Genomic DNA, 25,598 nt, shown 5'->3' on the forward strand with positions numbered 1-25,598 from the left:
AAAGTCTTTAAAAATTACAAATCTAAAAAGCCTGTTAGGAGCATTAAAACCAAACCTTCCAAAGCTGGATGCATTGATTCGTTGCTATGAATCTGAATCTGGAGTCATTGAAGCCTGAGACTTAATTAAAAGATATTATGAGGCTTTCACGGTTGGGTTTCTGTGGCAAGCCATCCTTAAACTTGAATGTTTGAAAAGATGTTGAGGCAGCAGGATTTTAGCGACTTTGATGTCCATATCGCTGGATGGAAGCGAGCCTGTGAGGCCACTGGGCTCCTCTCCTTCTTTTGGAAGGCTAGTCTAACCACCAATTGGCCCAGAGAATTACCCAGTAATCCTATTAGTTACAAGGACAACACTGTATTAACTGCATCTGCTCATCTTCTTTACATTTTCTGGGGTTTTTTTTGTTTTTTTTTTTTTTACATACATTGTATCATCTGCCTTCATGGTGACAATTCCTGATGATGTGATAATTAATGTTATTCCTTTGATCATGTAGAGAAAGCTGAGTGTGGGACAAGACACAGCTGGCCCCTGTTCTTATAGACTGTTGAGTAGGAGAGCTGGGATTCGGGGTTTCTGGCTCTAAATCCCCAATTCTCTCTGCCACAGCACAGCTGTACTGTCATCTCCTTGGATGTATTACAATCTTAACACTTGATAAATGATATTGGATATTCATGTTGACGTTCTGCTAGGCTCAAGGTCCTTTTTGACTTGGCCAGAAGGTGGGAAAGTAGGCTTTTTATTTTCAGTAGCAAGGGGGGAGAGCCAGAAGTTGAAATCCACAGAGGATCTAAAATATAAAGCAAGCTGGGCATTCAGGCTGCCACTCCTGTCCAAGCATTTGACTGCTCTAGTCAAGCCCAGTACATGGAGTGGGGTGGGTTTTTTCTTCATTCTTTCCCCATGAACTTTGTGATAGAAACCCTTGAAGTTACAAAGGCCAAATGACAAGGAAAAAAAAAAAAACACCCATAGATAAGACTGTATATTTATCTTGAAAAACTGAGAGTTGGCTATACTGTTGGTGATGTATCTGGTAGCAGGTTCTCACTTGTGGGTGCACTGCCCCTGGGGACAGCAGAAGACCCCTTGCGATGTCCCCCATTCCTGGCTCCTTACAATGCTGGCCATGTCCAGGGTAAGGGTGAGGGATGGCACGTTCTGGTAAAGGCTCCCGTCAGTTTGGTAAGGGAAAATAAAATACACACTGAACTCATTTTTTATATTCTTAATGAAGAATGGTAATAAGGCAAGTTCCAAAATTTATTTATTTATTTATTTATTTTTTAAGATTTTACTTATTTGACAGAGAGAGATCACAAGTAGGCAGAGAGAGAGAGAGAGAGAGAGGAGGAGGAAGCAGGCTCCCTGCTGAGCAGATAGCCCGATTCGGGACTCGATCCCAGGAGTCTGGGATCACGACCTGAGCCAAAGGCAGAGGCTTAACCCACTGAGCCACCCAGGCGCCCCAAGTTCCGAAATTAAAAAAAAAATTACTTAACATCTTGTACCTTTTTTGCTTAATGGTGAAACAAGCATTTATATAACTGCTTTGCGTCCGGATTCTGATTCAAATGTAATAAAGCATTCTTAGGACACAGCAAAAATATATTCTATCTTTTGGCTTAAGAAAGAAATACATATTGATACCATCGAAATAGCAACACGCTCTTGAGATGCAAGCAGTTACTAGGGTTTTAAAGAAACTTTAAACGTCTTATAAAAAGCAAATTAGGCATAGCATGTAAAATTATATTTAAGCAAGGAGAAGGTCTCAAGTTTTAATATTCAGCTTGTTCACTTCCTCTTGGGTTATGTGTTTTTCTACCGTGTGACGTGAGCTGTCAGAAAATGTTAAGAATTCTCTCTGCACCAGTTTGCCACGCCGTTCCTGTGCGTGTCTTAAGTATCTGGTGGCAGTCACCGCTTTGTTCTTCAAGTGCTGGGTCGTGAGAGGCTCTCCCGCTGCAGTCCCCCTGATTAATGAGGTAAAATTGTTATTTGCTCAGCCTTTCGTTCCTTTTCACAGCTTCCTGAGCACCTAAAAATAAGCACTTTATTCCTTTCAGATTGAAAAAACAAAAAACACCCTGTTACCTTTACCGCAGTCATCTTGTCTGAACGAGGCCACCTGAGCAGACTTATGGAAAGACGTGTGTGGTTAGAGAGGCTGACAGGTCCTGGGCTGCAGTCTGCTTATTTCAGACATGAGGTGTGGATTACAGTGCAGCTCAAATGATGTCATTAGGTTATTGAAGAGAGGGAGGGAGTGGGGGGCTGCCCCGCTCAGATCGCCCCCTGGCTGTTGAACAGATAGAGAGGTTCCAAGGTTGCCCGAACATGTTGTTTTAGACCAGCCCCGAGGGGTGCCTTTCAGGCTTAGGTATACCTCATCTCTAAAATCAGGGTGTGTGTCTCCAACCCTTTTTGGAGGAGAGAGGAGCAAGCAGGGTTTTGTCACTGATGTGTAGATGGAGGCAGGAAGTCTATTTGTCCAGTGAAAATAGCAGATTTCTTAACATTGAAAGTCATTCACATTTGATTGTGTGGTAGTCTTTGTACAGTGCCTAAGGGTCTAGTGCATTTTCATTTGTAATCAGTTTTGCAAGTAAATTCACCAGGGGTAAAAATGTGTGTTCTGTGCCTCCTAGCGAGACACATTTCCTGCTTCGAGTCTGTAAAGCCATGTGGAAGATTTACGCCATCTGTGCAGCGGGGATTGTTTTTTCTTTAATAGCACAAGTTTTACTTCGCTCCAATTGCAAGTTATCCTGTGGTAAGCCTTCTTGAAAGAGGCGTTCACTAGTGTTTTATTAGGGGGTAGAAAGTATGCTTCTCTGTATTGAAAATGAGATAATAGATCATGTAACTATATTGAAATATTTTCTCACAGTTTAATATACTTGGGAACCCAGTGCCTCAGTATAAAATATTTTATAACTAGAATGAATTCAATTTAGAATTCAAACATTGCTAATGAAATTGACCAATACTCTAAAAGTTTTAGGTAATTTAGAATCAACCCTAGTTAAAGGTAAAGGTTTTACCTGCTGTTATAGAAGACTTAGCCTTAGCTTTGAATTCTTTATAGCTGGCAGATATGACAAACGCTTCAGGAGCTACAGTGATGAGGCGACAGATGATAAAAATTGTTGAATGCTTTTGGGATTATAGAATCATAGCAACTTACTATATTAAAATGGCTGGTGTATTTGTATACAATTGGTAATAGTGGCAATAGTCTTGTACCAAATGATGAATTGCCTTTATGAATAAAACCTTCCTTTAAACTAGTTCCAGAGATAGCCCTAAGCCTTTTGTGGGAACTTCTACAAAATTCAACTATTTATTGAGCATCTACTACATCCTGGGCACTTGCCTGCTATGGGGAACGATTCGTATAGGAATTCTTACCTTAAGTGAAATTTCTGTTTCAGCTGTTTCAAACAACTGAAAGCAAGTAGTTAGGTACAGCAAAGAACTCACTCACACTTGATTTTAATGTTACTTAAATCAACCGAGAAGAAACATTTCTGCTGTTTAATAAAGTCATTAGAGCAAAAGGGAACTGGAGGCTAACGGCTGAGGACAGCAAAAGCAGACTTTGCACAGCTGAGGGCTGTGGACTGAGGAAAATTCTTGACCTTTCCTCACAGCTTCTTCCAGCATCACGCAAGGGAGGACATTTTACCCAGGAGTGAATTAGCGGCAGCAGGCACTTTCTGGGTAAGTCCTCCTGCGTGTGATACCCATGGCAGACTGCCACTGTGGTGACAAGGTGAAGACTTTCATTGTGTTGGGATGTGAAAGTAGAAGAGGATTTGTTTTTCTTCCCCCTCCCTACCCGCTCAGGCAGCCTTATCTGTTATTTATGCATCTTTGTCCATTTTGACATGAAGAAATCTCTGCCTTTTCAGGATTGCAGAAAAATTGTATTGTAAGCCCTAAAAGTTATTTAGTGGGTTAAAATAGGTAACTTAGAGATTGTAACAAATGTCCAGAATTCATAGTTCTGTCTTTCTTAAAAGCTGGTGAATAATGGATAAAATGGTGCCTTTTGTGTTTTATATACAAAGGGCTGTCTGACTTGGAGTGTGTTGACTTGCATAGCTAAACATTTAAGGTTGGCATTGCATTGGGAGTGTTTACATATATTTTTATTTGTGCTGGGAAAAAGGGAAAGATAAATGACCTGATAAAATCTCTGACCTGAAGATTTAGTTCACTGGAGTGGAGGTTCTTAAATTGCCAGGGTTTATAATCGAGATATGACGATTTTTTTTTCTATTGAAACAACAGAAACCTCTTCTCAAAATTTAGAGATGCACAGACAGTAGCTAAAAAAAAGTATATAAGAAAATAATTATGCAGCTGTTTGGTCAGGTGAATTAATATCAGTGATCAGGAAGAATTCTGTCAAGTGTGGAAATAGGTGAAGCTTAAAAGTAGCTCTAAATTAGAGAAAACTAGGAAAGTTTTCTGTTGTTTGTGTTTCTTTAATTAAAACAATTTATCTGTTAGTGGTTGAGGTCAGAAATCTGCAGTGGTTCTCAACCTTTCTTCTTCCACGTTTTTCCAGAAGTGTAGCATAAAGAATATCAGCTCTCCCAGGCAGTGGTTCTCAGTGGTAGGGTCATGCCCTGGGTAGGATTGCGTGGTTCTTTTGGAATCGTTGGGTGGGGACGTGTGTCATTTCAGAAGCCCCCATCCCCATTCTAAGGGAGACATATTTGCATCTCAGCCAGAAACACAGAATATTTCCCACCCCTCTAAGAAGCATTTGAAAAATCCAGTTCTGAATTTTAAATGAAATAGCCTATGGGGAAAGAGGAAAATTAAAATCCTTCAGTGTAATCAGACTAGGAAATGGATCACTACATGGTCTCAAGGAATGAGGAATCATCAGAAATGGGAAGTGTTGGGCTCTAACATACACTGAAAACATCTCAAAAAGAGGGTTCCATGCAGGTGCTATCATCAACCGACAACCGGATATTTCTTGGAGTAGGAAAAGCAAGCAGGTTGGGATACCTGAAGAAGAACAAATAATGGTTCTCTTCCTTAATAAGTGATTATGCTGCCCTTCATGGTGCTAAGCTTTCCTTCAGAACTGTACCGGTGACTGTCACTTCTCTCATTTTTTCAGTCCCCATTGTAAAGCAGACGTGGGCGGGCCAGGCAAGTGTCATTGAATACTACAGTGATCACACAGAAAGTTCCATTCCTACAGTAGATCTGGGAATTCCCAATACAGATAGAGGTGAGTCCTTAATTTGTACTACTCTTATTCAGAATGTCCATCATTATCCTAAATTAGGATAAAAATGAAATATCTTATAAATACTATATTTGCCTTATGTAATTTCACTTTCTCCCCTCCCAGCATCTTTACCCATGGATAGGGACCAATTCTCTTGGATTAAGAGCTGCTTTATAAATACTAAGAAAGGTCGTAAGTTGTTAGACCATAATGATATGACTGAACACATGACAATTAGGATTATTTAACAGATTTTTTTTATACCTTCATAATTCACTGTGGCCATAATGGAGTGTCCAAAGTTAATTTATCATCTTGCCACACAAAGTTTCTCCTCAGTGGTTTAACCTGGCCAGGATTGTTCTGTGGCTACTATTTGCCAGCTGCCAAAGCCCCAGAAGAAGAGAAAGCAGGAACGAAGCCTATGGTTTCTCTCCTCATGGACCTTAGGGTCTCACACTTTGTATATCCCTCTCCAGTAGTGCTTAACCACATCCTACCCTGGTTATGTGGGGCATAAGCTCCACAAGAGTCATGTATTTTGTTAATATTTTAGTGAGTAATTATTGATAGTACACCTGTTTTTCTCTTCAGCTTGCCGACTTTCTAATTAAAAATTTTTTTATTTCAGAAAAATAGAGGTAGGCATTTGGCTACTTTACCTTCAGATGCTCTTTGTTTATCTTAATTTTTATCTAGTGTTCCTGCCACACGTTTTTCTTTAGTTTTCTACTTTCCCATACCCTTTTATGAATAGAAAAAGAAATAAGTTCATTGTCTTGTTTTATTGAGTAATTTACCTGGATTATTTCATAGTCATCTCTTTTATAATGTCTTGATTGATAGTGTACAATGTAGAATCAGATATACCATTCTTCTGACAAGGTTAAATATATTACTGAGTCTATCTATTGCTTTGTTCTGGAGACATGATTTTATTTTTAATTATATTTTATTCAATTAATAATCGTATAGTATTAGTTTCAGACATAGAATTCAGGGATTCATTAGTTGCATAATACCCAATGCCCATTACATCCAGTGCCCTCCTTAATGCCCATCACCCAGTTACCCCATCCCCCCACCTACCTCCCCTCTAGCAACTGTTAGTTTCCTATAGTTAAGAGTCTTTTATGGTTTGTCTCCCTCCCTGACTCTGTCTTGTTTTATTTTTCCCTCCCTTTCTCTATGTTCTCTCTGTTTTCTTTCCCACTTATGACTAAAATTATATAATCATTTTTCTCTGATTGATTTATTTTCCTTAGCATAATACCCTCTAGTTCCATCCATGTCATTGCAAATGGCATGATTTCATTCTTTTTGATGACTGAGTACTATTCCATTGTATACATACCACATCTTTTTTTTTTTTTTAATTTTTTTTTATAAACATATAATGTATTATTAGCCCAGTACAGGTCTGTGAATCGCCAGGTTTACACACTTCACAGCACTTACCATAGCACATACCCTCCCCAATGTCCATAACCCCACCACCCTCTCCCTACCCCCCTCCCTCCAGCCCCCCTCCGTTTGTTTTGTGACATTAAGAGTCTCTTATGGTTTGTCTCCCTCCCGATCCCATCTTGTTTCATTTATTCTTCTCCTACCCCCCAAATCCCCCCATGTTGCATCTCCACTTCTTCATATCAGGGAGATCATATGATAGTTGTCTTTCTCCGATTGACTTATTTCGCTAAGCATAATACCTTCTAGTTCCATCCATGTCATCACAAATGGCAAGATTTCCTTTCTTTTGATGGCTGCATAGTATTCCATTGTATATATATATACCACATCTTCTTTATCCATTCATCTGTTGATGGACATCTAGGTTCTTTCCATAGTTTCTATTGCATACCACATCTTCTTTGTCTATTCATCTGTCGATGGACATCTGGGCTTTTTCCATAGTTTGGCTATTGTGGACATTGCTGCTATGAACATTGGGGTGTAAGTGCCCCTTCAGATCACTACATATGCATCTTTGGGGTAAATACCCTGTAGTGCTGGGTTGTAAAGTAGCTCTAATTTTTAACTTTTTGAGGAATCTCCCTACTTTTTCCAGAGTGGCTGTACCACCTTGCATTCCCACTAGCAGTGTAAGAGGGTTCCCCTTTCTCTGCATTCTCACCAATATTTGTTGTTTCCTGACTTGTTGATTTTAGCCATTCTGTCTGGTGTGAAGTGGTATCACATTACGGTTTTGATTTACATTTCCCTGATGCTGAGTGATGTTGAGCATTTTTTCATGAGTCTGTTGGCCATTTGTATGTCTTCTTTGGAGAAATGTCTGTTCATGTCTTCTGCCCATACCTTAACTGGATTATATGTTCTTTGGGTTTTGAGTTTGATAAGTTCTTTATCGATTATGTATGTTACCCTTTATCAGATATGTCATTTGCAAATATTCTCTCCTATTCTGTTGTCTTTGGTTTTGTTGGCTGTTTCCTTTGCTGTGCAAAAGCTTTTTGTCTTGTTGAAGTCCCAATAGCTCATTTTGCCTTTGTTTCTCTTGCCTTTGAAGATCTGTCAAGCCAGAAGTTGCTGTGGCTGAGGTCAAAGAGGTTGATGCCCATGTTCCCTTCTAGGCTTTTGAGGGATTTCTATCTCAAATTTAGGTCTTTCATCCATTTTGAGTTTATTTTTGTGTGTGGTGTAGGAAAATGGTCCAGTTTCATTCTTCTGGATGTGGCTGTCCAATTTTCCCAACACCATTTGTTGAAGAGACTATCTTTTTTCCACTGAACATTCTTTCCTGCTTTGTCGAAGATTAGTTGACCGTAGAGTTGACAGTCTATTTCTGGCCTCTCTATTCTGTTCCATTGATCTATGTGTCTGTTTTTATGCCAATACCATACTGCCTTAATGATTACAGCTTAATAATAGAGCTTTAAGTCTGGAATGGTGATGTTACCAGCTTTGGTTTTCTTTTTCAACTTTCCTTTGGCTTCAGGATATTTCTGGTTTCATACAGATTTTAGGATTATTTCTTCCAGCTCTGTGAAAAATGTTGATGGTACTTTGATAGGAATTGCATTGAATGTATAGATTGCTTTGGGTAGCATAGACATTTTAACAATATTTGTTCTTCCAATCCATGACCATGGAACATTTTTCCATTTCTTTGTCTCCTATTTCCATTTCTTTGTTTCTTCTATGAGTGTTCTACAGTTTATGGAGTATGGATCCTTTGCATCTTTGGTTAGGTTTATTCCTAGGTATCTTGATGCAATTGTAAGTGGGATCGATTCCTTAATTTCCCTTTATTCTGTCTCATTGTTAGTGTATAGAAATGCATCTGAATTCTGTGCACTATAAGTTCTAGCAATTTTCGGGTGGAGTCTTGGGTTTTCCACACAGAGAGTATCATGTCATCCGTGAAGAGTGAGAGTTTGACTTTTTCTTTGCCCATTCAGATGCCTTTTATTTTTTTGTTGTTGTTGTCCAATTGCTCAGGCTAGGACTTCTAGTACTCTGTTGAACAACAGTGGTGAGAATGGGCATCCCTGTCCTGTTCTTGGCCATTGGGGAAAAACTCTCACTTTTTGCCCATTAAGAATGATATTTGCTGTGGGCTTTTTGTAGATGGCTTTTATGATATTGAGCTATGTTCCCTCTATCCCTACATGTGGAGAGTTTTAATCAAGAAAGGATGCTGTATTTTGTCAAATGCTTTTTCTGCATCTATTGAGAGGATCATATGGTTCTTGTCCTTTCTTTTATTAATGTAGTGTGTCACATTGATTTGTGGATGTTGAACCACACTTGCAGCCCAGGAATAGATCCCACTTGGTGGTGGTGAATAATCTTTTTAATGTACTGTTGGAACCTACTGGATAGTATTTTTGTGAGAATTTTGGCATCCATGTTTATCAGGGATAATGGTCTGTAATTCTCCTTTTGACTGGAGTCTTTGTCTGGTTTTGGGATCAAGGTAATGGTGGCCTCATAGAATGAGTTTATTAGTTTTCCTTCCTTTTCTATTTTCTTGAAACAGCTTCAGAAGAATAGGTATTAATTCTTCTTTAAATGTTTGGTAGAATTCCCCTGGACTCTTTTGTTGGGAGATTTGTGATTATTGCTTCAATTTCCTTGCTGGTTATGGGTCTGCTCAGGTTTTCTATTTCTTCCTGTTTGAGTTTTGGTAGTTTATACATCTCTCAGAATGCATCCATTTCTTCCAGATTGCTTAATTTGCTGGCATATAGTTGCTCATAATATGTTTTTATAATTGTATTTATTTGGTGTTTGATTGTAATCTTTCCTCTTTCATTCATGATATTATTAATTGGGTCCTTTCTCTTTTCTTTTTGATAAGTCTGGCCAGGGATTTATCAATTTTATTAATTCTTTCAAAGAACCAGCTCATAGTTTTGTTGATATATTCCACTCTTCTTTAGGTTTCTGTTTCATGGGTTTCTGCTCTAATCTTTTTCATTTTCTTCTCTTGCTTGGTTTAGGCTTTATTTGCTTTTCTTTCTCCAGCTCCTTTAGATGTAAGGTTAGGCTCTGTATTTGAAACTTTTGTTTTTTGAGAAAGGCTTGTATTGCTATATAATCCCCTCTTAGGACCGCCTTTGCTGCATCCCAAAGATTTTGAACAGTTGTTTTCATTTTCATTTGTTTCCATGAATTTTTTAAATTCTTCTTTAATTTCCTGGTTGACCCATTCATTCTTTAATAGGATGCTCTTTAACCTCTATGTGCTTGTTCTCCTTCTTAATTTCCTCTAGTGATTGACTTCAAGTTTTAAAGCATTATGGTCTGAAAATAGGGAATAATTCCACTCGTTTGGTACTGGTTGAGATCTGATTTGTCACTCAGTATGTGATCGATTCTGGAGAATGTTCCATATGCACTTGAGAAGAATGTGTATTCCGTTGCTTTAGGATGGGATGCTCAGTATATACCTGTGAAGTTCATCTGGTCCAACGTGCCTTGTTTCCTTGTTGATCTTCTGCATCGATGATCTGTCCATTGCCATGTGTGGGGTGTTAAAGTCCCTTACTCTTATTGTATTATCAATGTGTTTCTTTAATTTTGTTATTAATTGGTTTATATAATTGGCTGCTCCCAAGTTAGGGGCATAAATATTTACAATTGTTAGATCTTCTTGTTGGATAGACCCTTTGTGATATAGTGAACTTCTTCATCTGTTAATTGTCTTTGGTTTAAAAGATGTTTTGTCTGCTAAAAGGATTGCCACCCCAGCTTTCTTTTGTTTTGTTTTTTCTTTTAATGAACAAAATTATTTTATTCAAAGTAGTTAAATATCTCAATTTTTCTTTTATGATTTATATGGTTTTTTAAAAAATATTTTAAAAATTTTTTTATAAACATATAATGTATTATTAGCCCCAGGGGTACAAGTCTGTGAATCGCCAGGTTTACACACTTCACAGCACTCACCATAGCACATACCCTCCCCAATGTCCATAACCCCACCACCCTCTCTGTATCCCACTCCCCCGGCAACCCTCAGTTTGTTTTCTGAGATTTAGAGTCTCTTATGGTTTGTCTCCCTCTGGATCCCAGCTTTCTTTTGATGTCCATTAGCATGATAAATGGTTTTCAACCCCCTTACTTTCAATCTGGATGTATTTTTATAATCGTTATTCTGAATTCTGGCTCTGATATCTCTCTTGTATCCATATTGATTAAGTGCCTGGCAGTTAGTACTGCCTCTTGTTCTCTTTTCTGCAGTGAATTTTTCCATCTTGTCATTTTGTCCAGAGAAGAACAGATGAACAAGGGAACAAAATACAAAAATATCAACCGTGATCCCAGGAAAATATGTACTAAACAAATCAGAGGAGATCAGAAACCAAAAAAGGAAAAAAGAATATAATAAAAAAGGTGGACTGAACAGAGTAATACACTAGGTCCTGGGAGTATTTTGGTCTATTAGTTAGAAAATAAATCCTAAAATTGTAAAGAAAGAAAAACTTAACATATATACAAAAATAAAATTGAATATGATGAAATGAGGCCAAAAATGAAGAATATATATATAAAATGTAAAAATGAAAATTAAAGACTTAAAAGGTTTGATAAAATAAGAAACTAGTTGAAAAGGAAAAAATATTAAACTGCAAGCCTAATGAATGAGAGAAAAACCTCAAATTCTATATTCTCTTTTCCCCTAGTGCTGGAGTTTTGTTGTTCTGTGTGCTGTGTAAACTTGGTATTGGCCTGATGTTCCAGCAGGTCTTCTGGGGGAGGGGCCTGCTGCACTGATCTTTGCCTGGGCGGAGTTGCCCCACCCCTTGCTAGGGGGCCAGACTGAGCGTAAGCTGCTTCAGATTGCTGTATGTGGCTTTTGTTCCCTGAAGGCTTTACACGCTGTTTTAGAGGATGAGAACGGTTGTGTCCCAGTCTTCAGCCCCGGAGCTGACAATTCGCAACCCACATTCTTCAGTAAGCCCTCACAGAAAAGCAGTCAGTCACTCTCGTCTCCCTGGTTTCCCTCTGCACTCTTTGTTCACCCAGCCTGTAACTGAGCATTTTAATCTTAGGCACAGGACCCTGTGGAGTCTCCAAACTTTAGACTCCTACAGCGCACATATGCGCCACTGCCCGGGAGCAAGGAGGGGACTCTCACCGCTGCTCAGACAGCAGTCCACCGACCATGCTGTGGTCTACGGTTTATAGCAACACAGAATTGAGAGCCCACTCCTGAGCTCCCTGATTGCAGCTGACTTCCCTACTCCAATGCTTGGGAACTCTGCCGCACTCAGGCACCCCCATTCTTTTGGGGATCCTGAGACCATGCTGTCCCACCTGGTATTCTGTCTGCTTCACCACCTGAGCACCTTTTAGACACATGGGAACAGATTTTTGTAAGTTCTGATTTTGCACCCCACTGCTATAGCACTTTCCGATATCTGGCTTATGGCGGCTCCTTCCCCCCCCAGGGTTTATCCTCTGATATATCCCCTGGGTTCACTTCTCCGCACCTCCTACCATTCAAAAAGTGATCGCTTTTCTATTTGTAGAATTGCAGTGATTCTTTTCTTAGCTCTCTGGTTGAGTTCACAGGTGTTCAGAATGATTTGATAGCTATCTAGCTGAATTCCTGGGACCAGATGAAACTAGGGTCCCCCACTCCTCTGCCATCTTCCCTGGGCTCTGGAAAAATAATTTTAGATTGAGGTGTTTTTGGTTAAGCTGGCTTTTTAGATTTCAATTTAAGTTGCTTTTTCATAATCATTTATTCACATATTCCTTGAGTTCTTAATTTGTTTAGTCTGACATTATTGCTATTTATACTCTACCTTGTTCCTATAGGAGTTTGAGATGGCTAACCAAATAATGGTTAAAAATACGTAAAGAGATCAAGAAAATGAAAATAAAGGTCACATTGAGTGGTTTAATATTGTTAATATTCGCTTGTTCTCTATTGTGTCACCAAATATTTTGTTGAAATCAGGGTTATATTGTTATTTATTGATTTGAGTTCTCTTTCCAAGCATTTTATTCCTATCTTGGGACCCAGCATTTTCCCTTAAAGGACTGACTTATCTGTTGGCATCTGAAGAGCTATAACTCTTAGTCCATACTATGCTTTTAGAGAAGAACCTGCCACAGTATCTGGCATACTGGAAACTTAATAGCAAATATTTACAAAGTAAATGAATGGAGATCTAATATCCTACTTTTGTACCATCGTTTCCCAAGTTTTAATGCTTAGGGTTCTAACAGCTCCTTCAGAATATACCTAAAGAAAGGTGCCAAGCTTCTGTAGTTTCTATGAGGCTTACAACTTTGGAGCAAGGATACTATCCTAGCTCTGCCTCAGATTAGCTAAGAGACCTCCTCTCTGGGTCTCCCATTTCCCCATGTGTGAAATAAACGGCTCAGACTTCATGATCTCTGAAGTTCCCACTGGTTCACTATGTCTATGAAAATGAGAAAAAGCTAATTTTTAAAATTTCTATTTGTATATGTGTCAGGATTTAAGCTTTTAAAACTTTAAATAATGTAAAATGAATTATATATGTATTTTATTTAAAAAATTTTTTTAAAGATTTAGAGAAAAGGAGAGTGGGGGGGGGGGGGGGGAGGGGCAGAGGGAAAGAGAAAAATTCAGACTCCCTGCTGAGTGCAGAGCCCAGTGTGGGGCTCCATCTCTCATGATCCTGAGATCATGACCTGAGCTGAAACCAAGAGTTGGATGGTTAACCAACTACACCACCCAGGCTCCCCCTAAAATGAATTATATGTGCATTTTAAAGAAAATATTACACTGTAAGTTTTCTTCTTGCCTTTCCTAGGTCATTGTGGAAAGACATTTGCTATTTTGGAAAAATTTCTGAATCACAGCCATGACAAAATTGCATGGTTGGTCATTGTGGATGATGATACATTAATAAGGTAAGGAGTGTTTCTCATCCTAGGATGGCTTTAAATCCTACATATATTCATATGCAGAAGCTATGATGGGTACTTTTCTTCTGGCCAAGATGGAGTAACAGGGATTAGATTTACCCTTACATCTGAAACAACTCCCCCAAGAGGACAAAATATAAGAAATGGGGTTTTTAGGACACTGGACATTAGGCAACAAAGGGCAGTGACCCCTGAGACATGTGAAACATAGGAGGTGAGTTCTATGGCAGCCCCAGCTAAATGCCTTAAGGAAGTGTAAATAGCTGCTGAGCATTCCTCTGCGGGATGAGGAGGTGTTGGGAACCTACGTAGAATCTGGCCAACTCTTGAGTTGAAGAGATGATGCTGAGAGCCTGGGGTGACTGAGGCCATTAGTTTGGAGGACATAGCACTGGAGAGGCAGAGATGCACTGAAGAACACCAGAGATCTGTACTGAACCAGAGTTCAGTACAAATGTGTGTGAGGAAACTACTGGAGGCTGGGGAGAGAACCAACCAAAATGATGAGAGGGGATGGTGGCCGACACACAGGGCTCAGTAGAGTACCTATTCTCACCAGCCAGACTGGGAAATTCTGGATCCATAGGGTATTGTAAAGTATATAGAAATGTCTTGCTTTAATAGCAGGAAACAAACAGTTAAGGTTGGATTAAGTACTGCTCCATCCAGTCCTGCCTAAGAGATCTTGTAAGGCCCCCAAATAGCAAACTATTTTCAAATCACTATCTGGATCCAAGAACAAAGCTCAAGAAGATTTCTAGAAACACCAGAATATCCATAACCCAATAGAGATTCATAATGTTTGGCATTCAGTCAAAAGTTACCAGACATGCAAAGCAGCAGGAAAAGACACACATAATGAGAAAAATCAGTTGATTGAAAGTACCCTAGAAAGGACAGTGTTAACCAGTTGTTGTAACTACCAGTTCTGTTATAGCTTAATAACTCTTCCACTTATTCAAAAAGGAACATGAAAGGTATAACAAAACCGAGCTTCTAGAGATGAAAACTATATTTTCTGAGGTGAAAAATCCACTGGATGAGATTAACAGAAAATTAGATATTTCAGAAGAAAATACAAGTGAACTTGGGGACACGGCAATAGTAACTATCCAAAGGAAACACAAAGATAAGTAATTTAAAATCAGTGAACAGAACATATCTGAGTTGTGGGACAATCTCAGGTGGCTTTGTATATATGCAATTTGGAGTCCCCAGAAAGGGCATATAACAAATATTTAAAAAAATATTTTCCAAATTTGATGAAAACTATAAACCAGCTGATCAAGATACTGATTCTAGATCAGTGAACCCTAGACTAAACTGTGAGCATCCAAGCAGAGCACAATCTCTCCAAGAATGGGGTCTTTTTTCAAGGACATTTTGTATAGCATTTATTATATCTGTAACCACTTCCCTTATGTCATCAATCTTCAGTATAATCTACATTAAAAGTTTTGCCACATTTTCTTATTTGCCAGCAATAATGTCTAATTGCCCAGTGAGGTCTTAAATGTGTTTTTTATTTTGAGCTTGGCACTTTCACCTTGCAAGACTCTGACATCATTCTTGATTGCATGAACTTTGACTTCTCCTAAGACAAGAGCCTGAATAATTGCAAGATTTAGAGTCAGGTCAGAAATTCAAAAACTGAGGGGCACCTACAAGGTTCAGTTGGTTAAGCATCCAATTCTTGATCTCAGCTCAGGTATTGATCTCAGGGTCATGAGTTTAAGCCCCATTTTGGGCTCCGTGCAGTCGTATAGTCTAGTTAAGAAAAAAAAAAAAAAATTCAAAAACTAAGAAAAGGAAGTGGTCAAAAAAGGGAAAAAAGTGAAGGTAGAATTTTAGATTCAAGAAAGAAAGAAGGCAAATTTATATCTGGAGTTATACTAAAATACCCCAAAGTAAATAAACTCAAATGAAAATTTAATAAGGGACATGAATGAAAATTAGGAAAGAAATACAGAAAATGGGGTCAAGTACTTAAAAAGGTTAGAAAAAAGTGGTTCAAATTGAAGAGGCAATGAAGTCCAATAAATGTATAATTGGAATTCCTGACTGAAGGAAAAATCAAAAGAACAGAAATAACATTTAAATTACCAGAAATAAAAGAGGACATTAAGGTATATATTGAAAAGGCCTACCTGGTAGGTGCCTTGGAAAATTGACTTACGCTTCTGATCTTCAGCTTCCTCACATCGCTGGGTAAAACTACTAAGCTTCGATAACTTCCTCTGAGTCTTGAGGCAAAATGATGAAATAACCTGTAGATCAAGAAAGTAGGACCAGCATCAGACTTCTCAGAATGACTTAAGTATGGAAACAAATGGTAGAGGAACATGTTAAACTAAAAAAATTGTGAGTCACAAATTTTATGTGCCGCTAAGATTCTCTTAAGTATCAAGTCTATAGGAAAGTAATGTCCATGAACTAAGGGAGCAGTATGCACATGCATCCTTCCTGGGGAATATATTAGAGAACTTCATGCAAATGAGAGAGGAAATTTGGGCAAGAGGACTGATGGTGGACATTTCGTATATTTAACTGTAAAACAGGGTTAGGGATGTGGGTAGGGGAATAGTATATAAATGTAATACATTTGACAAAGCAGAATCTTGAAACTTTAAAAAAATGGAAAGAAAAGGGAAAGTAGAATAAGATCATGGCTTACTGTATAGCTAGGAGATGAGATTCAGAGGGTATCATAAAACTGACAGATCTAATAATAAAATGTTAAATTAAAAAAGCATAATAAGGCATAAAAAGTTAAATATAAGATCATGGGAAAAACTTTTCCAACACAAATTTTTTTCTTAAAAGAAACACAGTAAATAGTATATGTATAATTAAAACCCAAAATAATTTCATGTTGAAACCAAATATTACCAGTTTTTCACTAAATTTGAATGGGTTTAACTTACCAAAGAACTTTTCAAATTGGATCATAAAGCAAACCCCAACTCTGTACTTTCATATAAGAGACCTACATAAACATAGTTCTTCAAAAGGCCTAAAAATAAAGGGATGGATAAAGACCTGGCAAATCAATGAGAATAAAAAAGTTCAATTCCCAGTTCTAAAAGCTGGAAAAAAAAAAAAATCACAAAGCCAACCCCCAAAAAACACAAGGAAGGAAATAATAAAGATACATGCAGAAATGATGAGGTAGAGAAAAAGTTCAAATTAATCAGAATTTTGTTTCCTTGAAAAATTGGTACTGAATGCTTTTCTCATTTAATGGTATCTCCTGGAAATCAAAGTTCACAATGTATTCAGTATGCTAGTCTCTGTGTAAGAATGAAAAGGAAATAAAGCATACCTATATCTCCTTATCTTTATAAAATCAAGTGAGGGACAGTTGAACCAATAGATCATGAAGTTGGTTTCTAAAAGGGTTGGGTGGGGGAAGAGGATAGAGAAGGAGAGGGTATGATACTTCTGAATTTATCTTTTAATTCAGTTGAGTTGTGGAAGCAAGCTCATATTTTACATATTTGAAAAATCAATAATGACAGGAGAAAGGTTAATAAAGAAAAAAAGATGAACTCAACTGTGTTTCAAATGAAAACATCACAGTGAAGGAAAAATGGTTTCCTGTTGGTCACATCTTGGACAAACATCATGTAATTGAGGACAACAATGAATTATGACCATTAAAATTAGGGATCAAGGAGTTCAGGCTTATAAGAAGTAGAAAATAGGTATGTTCATCAGGAATAGTGACCTGTAGGTCTCATTTTATGTAGTGTCTTTCTTTGGTTTTGGTATCAGGGGAATGCTGACCTCCTAGAATGAAGTTGGAAGAAAAGCTTTTCTTCCTCTTCTACTTTTATGAAATAGTTTGAAAGAAGAGGTATTAACTCTTCTTTAAATATTTGATAGAATTCACCTGTGAAGTCATCTGGTTCTAGACTTTTGTTTGTTGGGATTCAGTTTCCTTGCTGGTAATCAGTCTGCTCAGATTTTCTGTTTTTTCCTGATTCAGTTCTGGGAGGCTGTAGGTTTCTAGGAGTTTATCTGTTTCTTCTAGGTTACCTGAAACTAATATAACATTGTACATTAATTACACTGGAATTTAAAAAATAGCAATGGAAAATAGTAACTGTCCAGTGGAGATACCAGACAACTTGACTGGGTGAATAGAATAGGTATCATTGTGAAGATCAGAAGGACATCGTGTGTCGGATACAGCATCACATATCCAATACTGTGACTGGGAATGCATATGCTGGACTTTGTCATGAGGAAGCACCAGACTAACCCAACAGGAGGATCATTCCATTAAAAATAGGGGAGGTGCTTTTATTATTAAAAATACCAGTGTCACGAAAGACAAAGAAAAGCTGAATAATTTGCAGATTAAGAGAGAATAAGGTGATATGATAAATAAATGCAATAAGAGATCCTGAGCTGCATCCTATACTGAAGGGGAGATGTGCTATAACAGACATTGGGTCAATTGATAAAATTGGAATAAGGGTAGTAGATTAGATAGAAGCATTTGTTTTCAGTTTTGGAATCCTAATTAAGGCTGTTATAAACTTTTGTGTATATATCTTTGTATATGTATTTGTCTTGGCTAAATACCAATGAGTAGAATGGCTGAAACATGTAGGTATAATTTGACTTTTTAAGAAAATTACTATATTAATGTTAAAGTTTTTGAAATTCTTTACTTTTCCTGTTCTTAGGAGATACACATTGATGTATTTAGGAGAAATGGGCATAATGTATGAGGCTTATTCCCAAATATTTTAGAAAAGAGAAAATATATGTATATAACTCACACACACATGTGCACATTTACACACACACATATATATACAGATACATGAATATATGAATATGAATATCTAGAGAAAAAGATTGAGAGAGAATGTTAAAGCAAATAGGATAAAGTTAACAACTGGTAAATATGGGTAAAGGATATAGGAGAGTACCTCCCATTGTACTACTCTTGGAATTTTTCTATAATCTTAACTATTTCCAAATAAAATTTAAAAAAAATAAAAGCCATAGGTTGGAGTAGAATTTCATCTGGATTTTAAAAAATCAGTATTCTGACAAAATGAAGGGTAAAAAAATCATATAACCATCTCAATAGATGTATAAAAAGCATTTGACAAGCTTCCATTCATGATAAAAACTCTCAACAAAAGAGGTATGTTTCTTCTAAACCCAAACATAATAAAGGCCATATGTTAAAAACCCACAACTACTATCATCCTCAATGGGAAAAATTGAGAGCTTTTCCCCTAAGATCAGAAATAAGACAAAGATGTCCACTCTCACTATTTTTATTCAACATAGTACTAGAAGTCCTAGCCATAGCAGTCAGACAAGAAATAAGAGACATCCACATTGGTAAAGAAGTTCAACTGTCATCTTTTAGATGACATGATAGAGATAGAAAACCTTAAAGATTCCACCAAAAAACTAGTAGAAGTAATAAATGAATTCACTAAAGTTGCAAGATTCAAAATTAATACCCCCAAATCAGTAGTGTTTCTGTACACTCACAAAAAAAGTCACAGAAAGAGAAATTAAAAACACCCCATTTACAATTTTACCAAAGAGGTGGAAGACTTGTACTCTGAAAACTATAAAACACTGTTGAAAGAAATTGAAGGTGACACAAACAAATGGAAAGATATTCCATCCTCTTGGGTTGGAAGAATATTGTCAAAATGTCCTATTACCCAAAGAAGTCTACAGATTCAGTACAGTCCATATCAAAATATCAACAGCGTTTTTCTTAAAATTAGAATAATCCTAACAGTTGTAGGGAACAACAGAAGACCCCAAATAGCCAAGACATTGCTGATAAAAAAGAATAAACCTGGAGGTATTACAATCCCAGATTTCAAGATACACTAAAAACTGTAGTAATCAAAACCATATGGTATTGGCAATAAAGACGGATGCATAGATCAGTGGAACAGGGTAGAGACCCCAGAAATAAGCCCACATTAATACAGTCAGTCTATGAAAAAGGAGGAGAGAATATACAGTGGGCAAAAGTCACTGTTTTCAATAAATGGTGCTGGGAAAACTAGATAGCAACATGTAAAACAAGGAAAGTGGACTATTTTCTAACACCATACACACAAATTCAAAATGTATTAAAGACCCAAATATGAAACCTGAAACCATAAAAATCTGAGCAGAGAGCTTGAGCAATAATTTCTCTGACATTAGCCATAGCAATATTTTTCTAGGTATGTCTCCTAAGATGAAAGCAAAAGCAGAAATTAACTATTGAGACTGCATCAAAATGAAAGGAAACATGCACAGCAAAGGAAACCATCAACAAAGCAAAAAGACAACCCACTGAATGGGAGAAGATATTTGCAAATGATCTATCCAATAAGGGGTTAATATCCAAAATATGTAAAGAAGTCCTACTACAGCAAAAAACAATCCGATTAAAAAATCGAGCACCTGGATAGACATTTCTCCAAAGAAGACAAACAGATGGCCAACGGACACATTAAAAATGCTCACTATCAGTAATCTTGGGGGAAGTGCAAAAATCAAAACCATGGGAGGTATCACCTCATACCTGTCCGAATGGCAAAAGTCAAATTCAAGAAACAACAAGTGTTGGCAAGGATATAGAGAAAAAGGAACCCTTTTGTTAGCTAGTGCTAACACAAACTGGTGCAACCACTGTGGAAAACAGTATGAAGGTGCCTCAAAAAGTCAAAAATAGAGATACCATATGATCCAATAATATGATTCCGTTGTTGGGTGATTACACAGGGAAAAGGAAAACACCAATTTGAAAAGATATATGCACCCTGTGTTTACTGCAGCATTGTCTGCAATAGCCAAGACATGGAAGGAGCCCAAGTGTGCACTGATAAATGGATAAAGATGTGATAGATATTTATCACATCTTTATACACACACACACACACACACACGGTGGAATATTATTTGGCTATAAAAGAAAGATCTTGCCATTTGTGACAACATGGATGGACCTGGAAGGTATTAAATGAAATAAGGTATTTGTCTTTCTTAGTCTGACTTAGGATTCCACTAATAAACAGAATGTAAAATAAATAAAAGAATCAGACCTATAAATACAGAGAACTAATGATTGCCAGACAGAAGGGGAATGGGAAGTTGGGCAAAATATGTGAAGGGTAGAGGAGATGCAGAGCTCCAGTTATGGAGCGAGTGAACCATGGGAGTAAAAAGCAGAAGGCAGACCATCCATGATACTGTAATAGCAATGTAATGGGACAGATAGTAGCAATACTTGTGGTGAGCGTAACATTACATATAAACTTGTCAAATCACTATGCTGTACAGCTGAAACTTAGGTAACATGTGTCCATTACACATATACAAATCAGTATTATGCTGTTAGAAAATCTATATGCAACACTAAGCTGTGTTATTATGATTTTGATAGCATGTAGTTTTATTTGTTGCTATACCGGTTTTTGTTTTTTGTTTTTTTTTTTCTGTGCCTTAAAATTGCCCTAAATGGTAGCATATTGTTAAATAAAAGTTCCTTTCCTGGATGAATGGTCAATCCGCTTGGGAGATTCATCTGCTTTATCCACATTTCTAGTTTTTAGCAAAATGAAACATATGATGGTTGTCAGACTCAGTTTGATTCTTCAGCTTTAAAATGATACTGGGTAGGGAAATGGTTGATCTTAAAAGGAAAAGAAAGCCAGATGAGATGTTAAATCCCAGTTATTTTAACCTCAGAACTTAGAAGTTGAGGGTTGAATTGACATTTTTATAATATGCAGGAGGAAGATAAATACTTTTCATTTCTTCTCAGATCAAGGAGTAGATTTAAATTGGCCCCAGAGGTCTTCGAGGTTTTTTTTGTTTGTTTGTTTTTGTTTTTCTTAAACACACACAGACTTTTACCGGCTGAAGGCCACAGTTGCCTTAGAGATCTTTGAGTATATTCTCCATAACCAAATGGTGTCTTACTGGTATCTGCACACCTCCTCACCTGCCCCCGCAGAGTTATCAGCTGACCTGAAGACGATTCCAAACTAGGTGCCTAGAATGTTTACCTTGTGAGCCCCAAACAGGACAGTTTCAAAGATAACGTTTTCTGGCCACTGAGAAACTGTCAACTTTGCCAGAGGCCTTGACCTCCAGGCAGGTAGAAACATGATTAGCAAACCTATAAACTCTTCGCACCATATTTTTAAGTGATTTTTTCATCCATTTATTCATTTTCAGCTTTAGGCTTATTAGCTGGGCTATTTGTTTAAGATGCAGCAGTGGACTGGAAAGGGGTCCTTCTCTTCACCTCCCGCATCTCCACTTTGACTTCTTAATATCCTACCTATCCCCCAAAGGAGGAAAAATGAAATTCTAGAGCACCAGTCTTCTCGGTGTTAATACTTCTCTGTAAGAATTTGTGATTAATAAGTTAGAGAAATACTGGATATATCCACGTCTTGGACATGCATGATGCTCACCAGGCTTGAGGAACACTGAAATTTATTTAGCCAATTTAAAAAAAATTAATCCAAAATTGACCACGGAACAACTCTTTTCAGGAAACACTGATTAATGTCATGGGAGAACTGGGGATTTGGTGGAGTGGGACCTGGTCAGCTCTAGTTTAGAACACAGTGGAAAGACTTTATAAGGTATCTGTAAGTGGGGTAACTTCTTCAGGCATGGAAAAGCTAGCCCTTCTCAACATCAACCTTGGTCTCACCTTCCAGTCGCAGCCTTGGTAATATAACCACTGTTTCCAATGTCCTGTTAAAAGAACTTTTTCTTCCAGTGGTGTCCTGCTACAAGACCACGTTCTTATTGAACTTACACAAATAACTATAATTGATTTCCCATTTTGTTGTTGCCACAAGCCCCAGCCAAACCCTTCTGGATGTGAAGTTACATTCAATTCACAGCTCACATTTGGCATTAATATCCCTAAAGCCTGTACTCATCTTACTACCCTTTTTGCCTTTATTTCTCCCCCAAATTTTGAAGTGTCTCCATAGGTAAGTGTGCATTCAGCCAGTGACTATTAGAGCTTGCACAGTCTGTTGGTTGGTACAAGACCAATAAATGGTTAACTCCATCTGGGGCCTCTGGTTGCCCCCTATTGCACGCATGAGAGGGCAACACTGGCCTACCTCCTAGTCTCTGGGGGTAGTCTCTGGCCTACCTCCCTAGTCTCAGGGGTGGTGTCCACCCCTGAAATTCTGCCATTAGCAGAGGGGCACTTGGCAACACCCCTGGCTTTTTAGAGCCCTCCTTCAAGGAAGTAAACTGCTTTCTCTTAGGCAGTGCCTTCTAGAGGCTTAGCAAGACTGAAATGGGTTGTTTGTATTTTCTCTCGGGGTCCCAGATAATACTAGATTTTTTTTTTATTTTACCTCTAATCACTTTTTTAAAATTTATTTTCAGCATAACAGTATTCATTGTTTTTGTACCATACCCAGTGCTCCATGCAGTCCGTGCCCTCTCTAATACCCACCACCTGGTTCCCCCAACCTCCCACCCCGCCCCCCCACCTCTTCAAACCCTACAGATTGTTTTTCAGAGTCCATAGTCTCTCATTGTTCACCTCCCCTTCCAAATACTAGATCTTGCTACTGTTGTTTACAAGCTCTTGATAGGCCCCCTTTCCACCATTTTATCATTGGGAGGATCCTTTATTTTTCCCTGTTTTTCAGTTGATCTCTCTTTCGGTTTCATGTAAGTCTGCCATTATAGGGGCTATTATAGCAGTTGGACGTTTAACCCCAGGGACAAGAATGGATACTGAAGTCCCATACCTAGCCTGTGGGGCTGACCGTGAGATATGGACATTCGTACAAGAGGAAAGTAATTTTTCATTTGGGCCACCAAAATGCTGGGTGGAAATGGCATGTTTCATCCCCAGTTCTTCCATAGAGGTCCGGTGCAACGGAGGGAACGGCCTCCTTGTTAGGCCAGGTTTTCTTAATGCTAGCATTTACCCAATCAGATTAGTTAAGTGCCTGCAGCTCTCACTATGCCTGCAGTGTATAATCTTTGTCACAAGGCAGGCTGAGCAGCGGCTTAGGCCATTTCTGATGTCTCAAATCTATTTACCACTATACCATGTTCTCCAGTATCCCACAGTCCTAACACCCACCGTTTCAGATAGGGTTTTTTTTAGGGCATCCCTGTCCTCACACACTGGTCTGAAACGCGCAGAAGTCCAGGCCAAGTCTGCCCACAGGGTGGTAGCTAAACCGCTTGGGGTTTCCTTCACGGACAATGGGCTTCCCCCGGCATAGCCCCTTCACCCATGGCTTGTTTGATTTTCAGTATCCTCCCACAACACCAAGTGTTAGAAGGTGGAGGAGGGTCAGTCATGTATCCTCCAGACTGAGAAGGCACTTTAATACTGAAAATGGAAGAAGCCACTCCATCCTGTTCACACGGTTTTACTCAGGACAGCTTACCGTGGGTTGGTTGGTGGTTCGGTCGGGATGGCAATATGCAGCAATTCTCTGCTAATATCCAGACCGTAATCCCCAGCTTTTATGGCGTGAGAGGCGTGGTCCCATCACAGGGTAGTTATCTAAAGTGGTGCCACCTGCGCCCTACAGGTGAGACCAAGATGGAGGGCGGGAGATGGAGTCAGTGTTGTCAGCACTCCCACACCAAATACACCCGAAAAGATGTTACAGTTGGTTCACACTTACTGAGAAACAGGACTGGTAGAAGTGAGCTAAGCGGTCCATCGGCAACCTTTACTTCATTAACCTGCTGCCCCCTTCACCCAAACTAGGCAGCCATGTTCTGGCAGTGGCTTATTAAAACTGGGGAGCCCCTTGTTTTTTAGGTTCTCTCCTGTTGCCAGGCATATACAGAGTCCATCGATTTTTTTTCTCTTTTTGAAAAAATGCGTTTCTTCTGTAAATCACTGAATTTCATCTCTAAATGATTTCATAGTGTTATTATAATTGTAGATATATACATATAATTCTATAGTATGACCAGTGGGGTGTAAGAATCATAAACTCTTTACCATGAACACACTTCGGAGTTAAGTCATTATTGTTCCCTTTGGAATTTCAGCATCTCCAGGCTCCGACACTTGCTTAGCTGTTACGACTCAAGCGAACCGGTGTTTCTGGGAGAGCGGTATGGTTATGGCCTGGGCACTGGCGGCTACAGCTACATCACGGGAGGAGGAGGGTAACTATGAGCATAGCTTTCTGCACGTACTTTCAGCATGAACTTCTCTTTCCACGATACAGGGCTCGGTCTGTGGCAGTGGTCTTGATACCAGCATACTCTCTATATGTTTCTGTCATAGGACAGTGAACATTAAATTTGTGAACTATGAAAAGAACCCATGCTAAAGAATATTTTACTCCATGAAGAAATATAAATGGTTGTCAAGGTTCTTGGTAGAGACCAAGGTACTTGGTCCCTATAGGAATGATTATTCCTAGGTAGCCAATTAGTTTTGATTGTTTAAATGAAAAAAGAAATTTGGATATAGATTTTATGGTCAGAAAAATAAGTCCTTAGATTTTTAAATTACCTGGTGCTAATAAATCACATTTCAGAAAAGAGTTTGACCTTAAGTTATTAAGTGATATTTGTGTAGGATTGATAGGTTTTAAATACCAGTGAAAAGTCAATATTTTTAAATGAGCATTTGCCTAATCTCTTGTGGGGAAGATTTTGATTTGATTTATATGGGTAAATCAATTGAGCAATTAGTCTTTCTATTATTTCTGTAGTCTTTGCTATTGGGGTATGTAGGGAGGATCAACTATAGTGATTTAAAGTCATTTAAAGTCATTCAACAGGTATTTGCTGAATATCCACCATGTGCTGAGCAACATTCTTGGCACTGGTTTCTAAACCTCTGAAGGGTCAGGACTTTATATTCTTACTTTGCAATCCCTTAGATCAGAATGGTTCCTAGTGTGGGACCTCCAGAATCACATTC

General features: G+C 38.3%; 1 protein-coding gene across 1 annotated transcript in view; it reads left to right on the top strand.

Annotated features, from left to right (window-relative positions):
* LOC111158531 (beta 3-glucosyltransferase) overlaps positions 1-25,598 on the top strand; it is a 116,170-nt gene that overhangs the window by 70,111 nt on the left and 20,461 nt on the right. Inside the window, exons 11-13 of the mRNA XM_022520626.1 lie at positions 5,156-5,269; positions 13,546-13,645; positions 24,713-24,832. Of these exons, the coding sequence (XP_022376334.1) occupies positions 5,156-5,269; positions 13,546-13,645; positions 24,713-24,832 (334 nt within the window). The remainder of the gene's footprint in view (positions 1-5,155; positions 5,270-13,545; positions 13,646-24,712; positions 24,833-25,598) is intronic.

The sequence above is a fragment of the Enhydra lutris genome, unplaced genomic scaffold (genome assembly GCF_002288905.1).
Source record: "Enhydra lutris kenyoni isolate GAN:26980312 unplaced genomic scaffold, ASM228890v2 scaffoldscaffold60, whole genome shotgun sequence".
In the NCBI taxonomy this organism is placed as follows: Eukaryota; Metazoa; Chordata; class Mammalia; order Carnivora; family Mustelidae; genus Enhydra; species Enhydra lutris.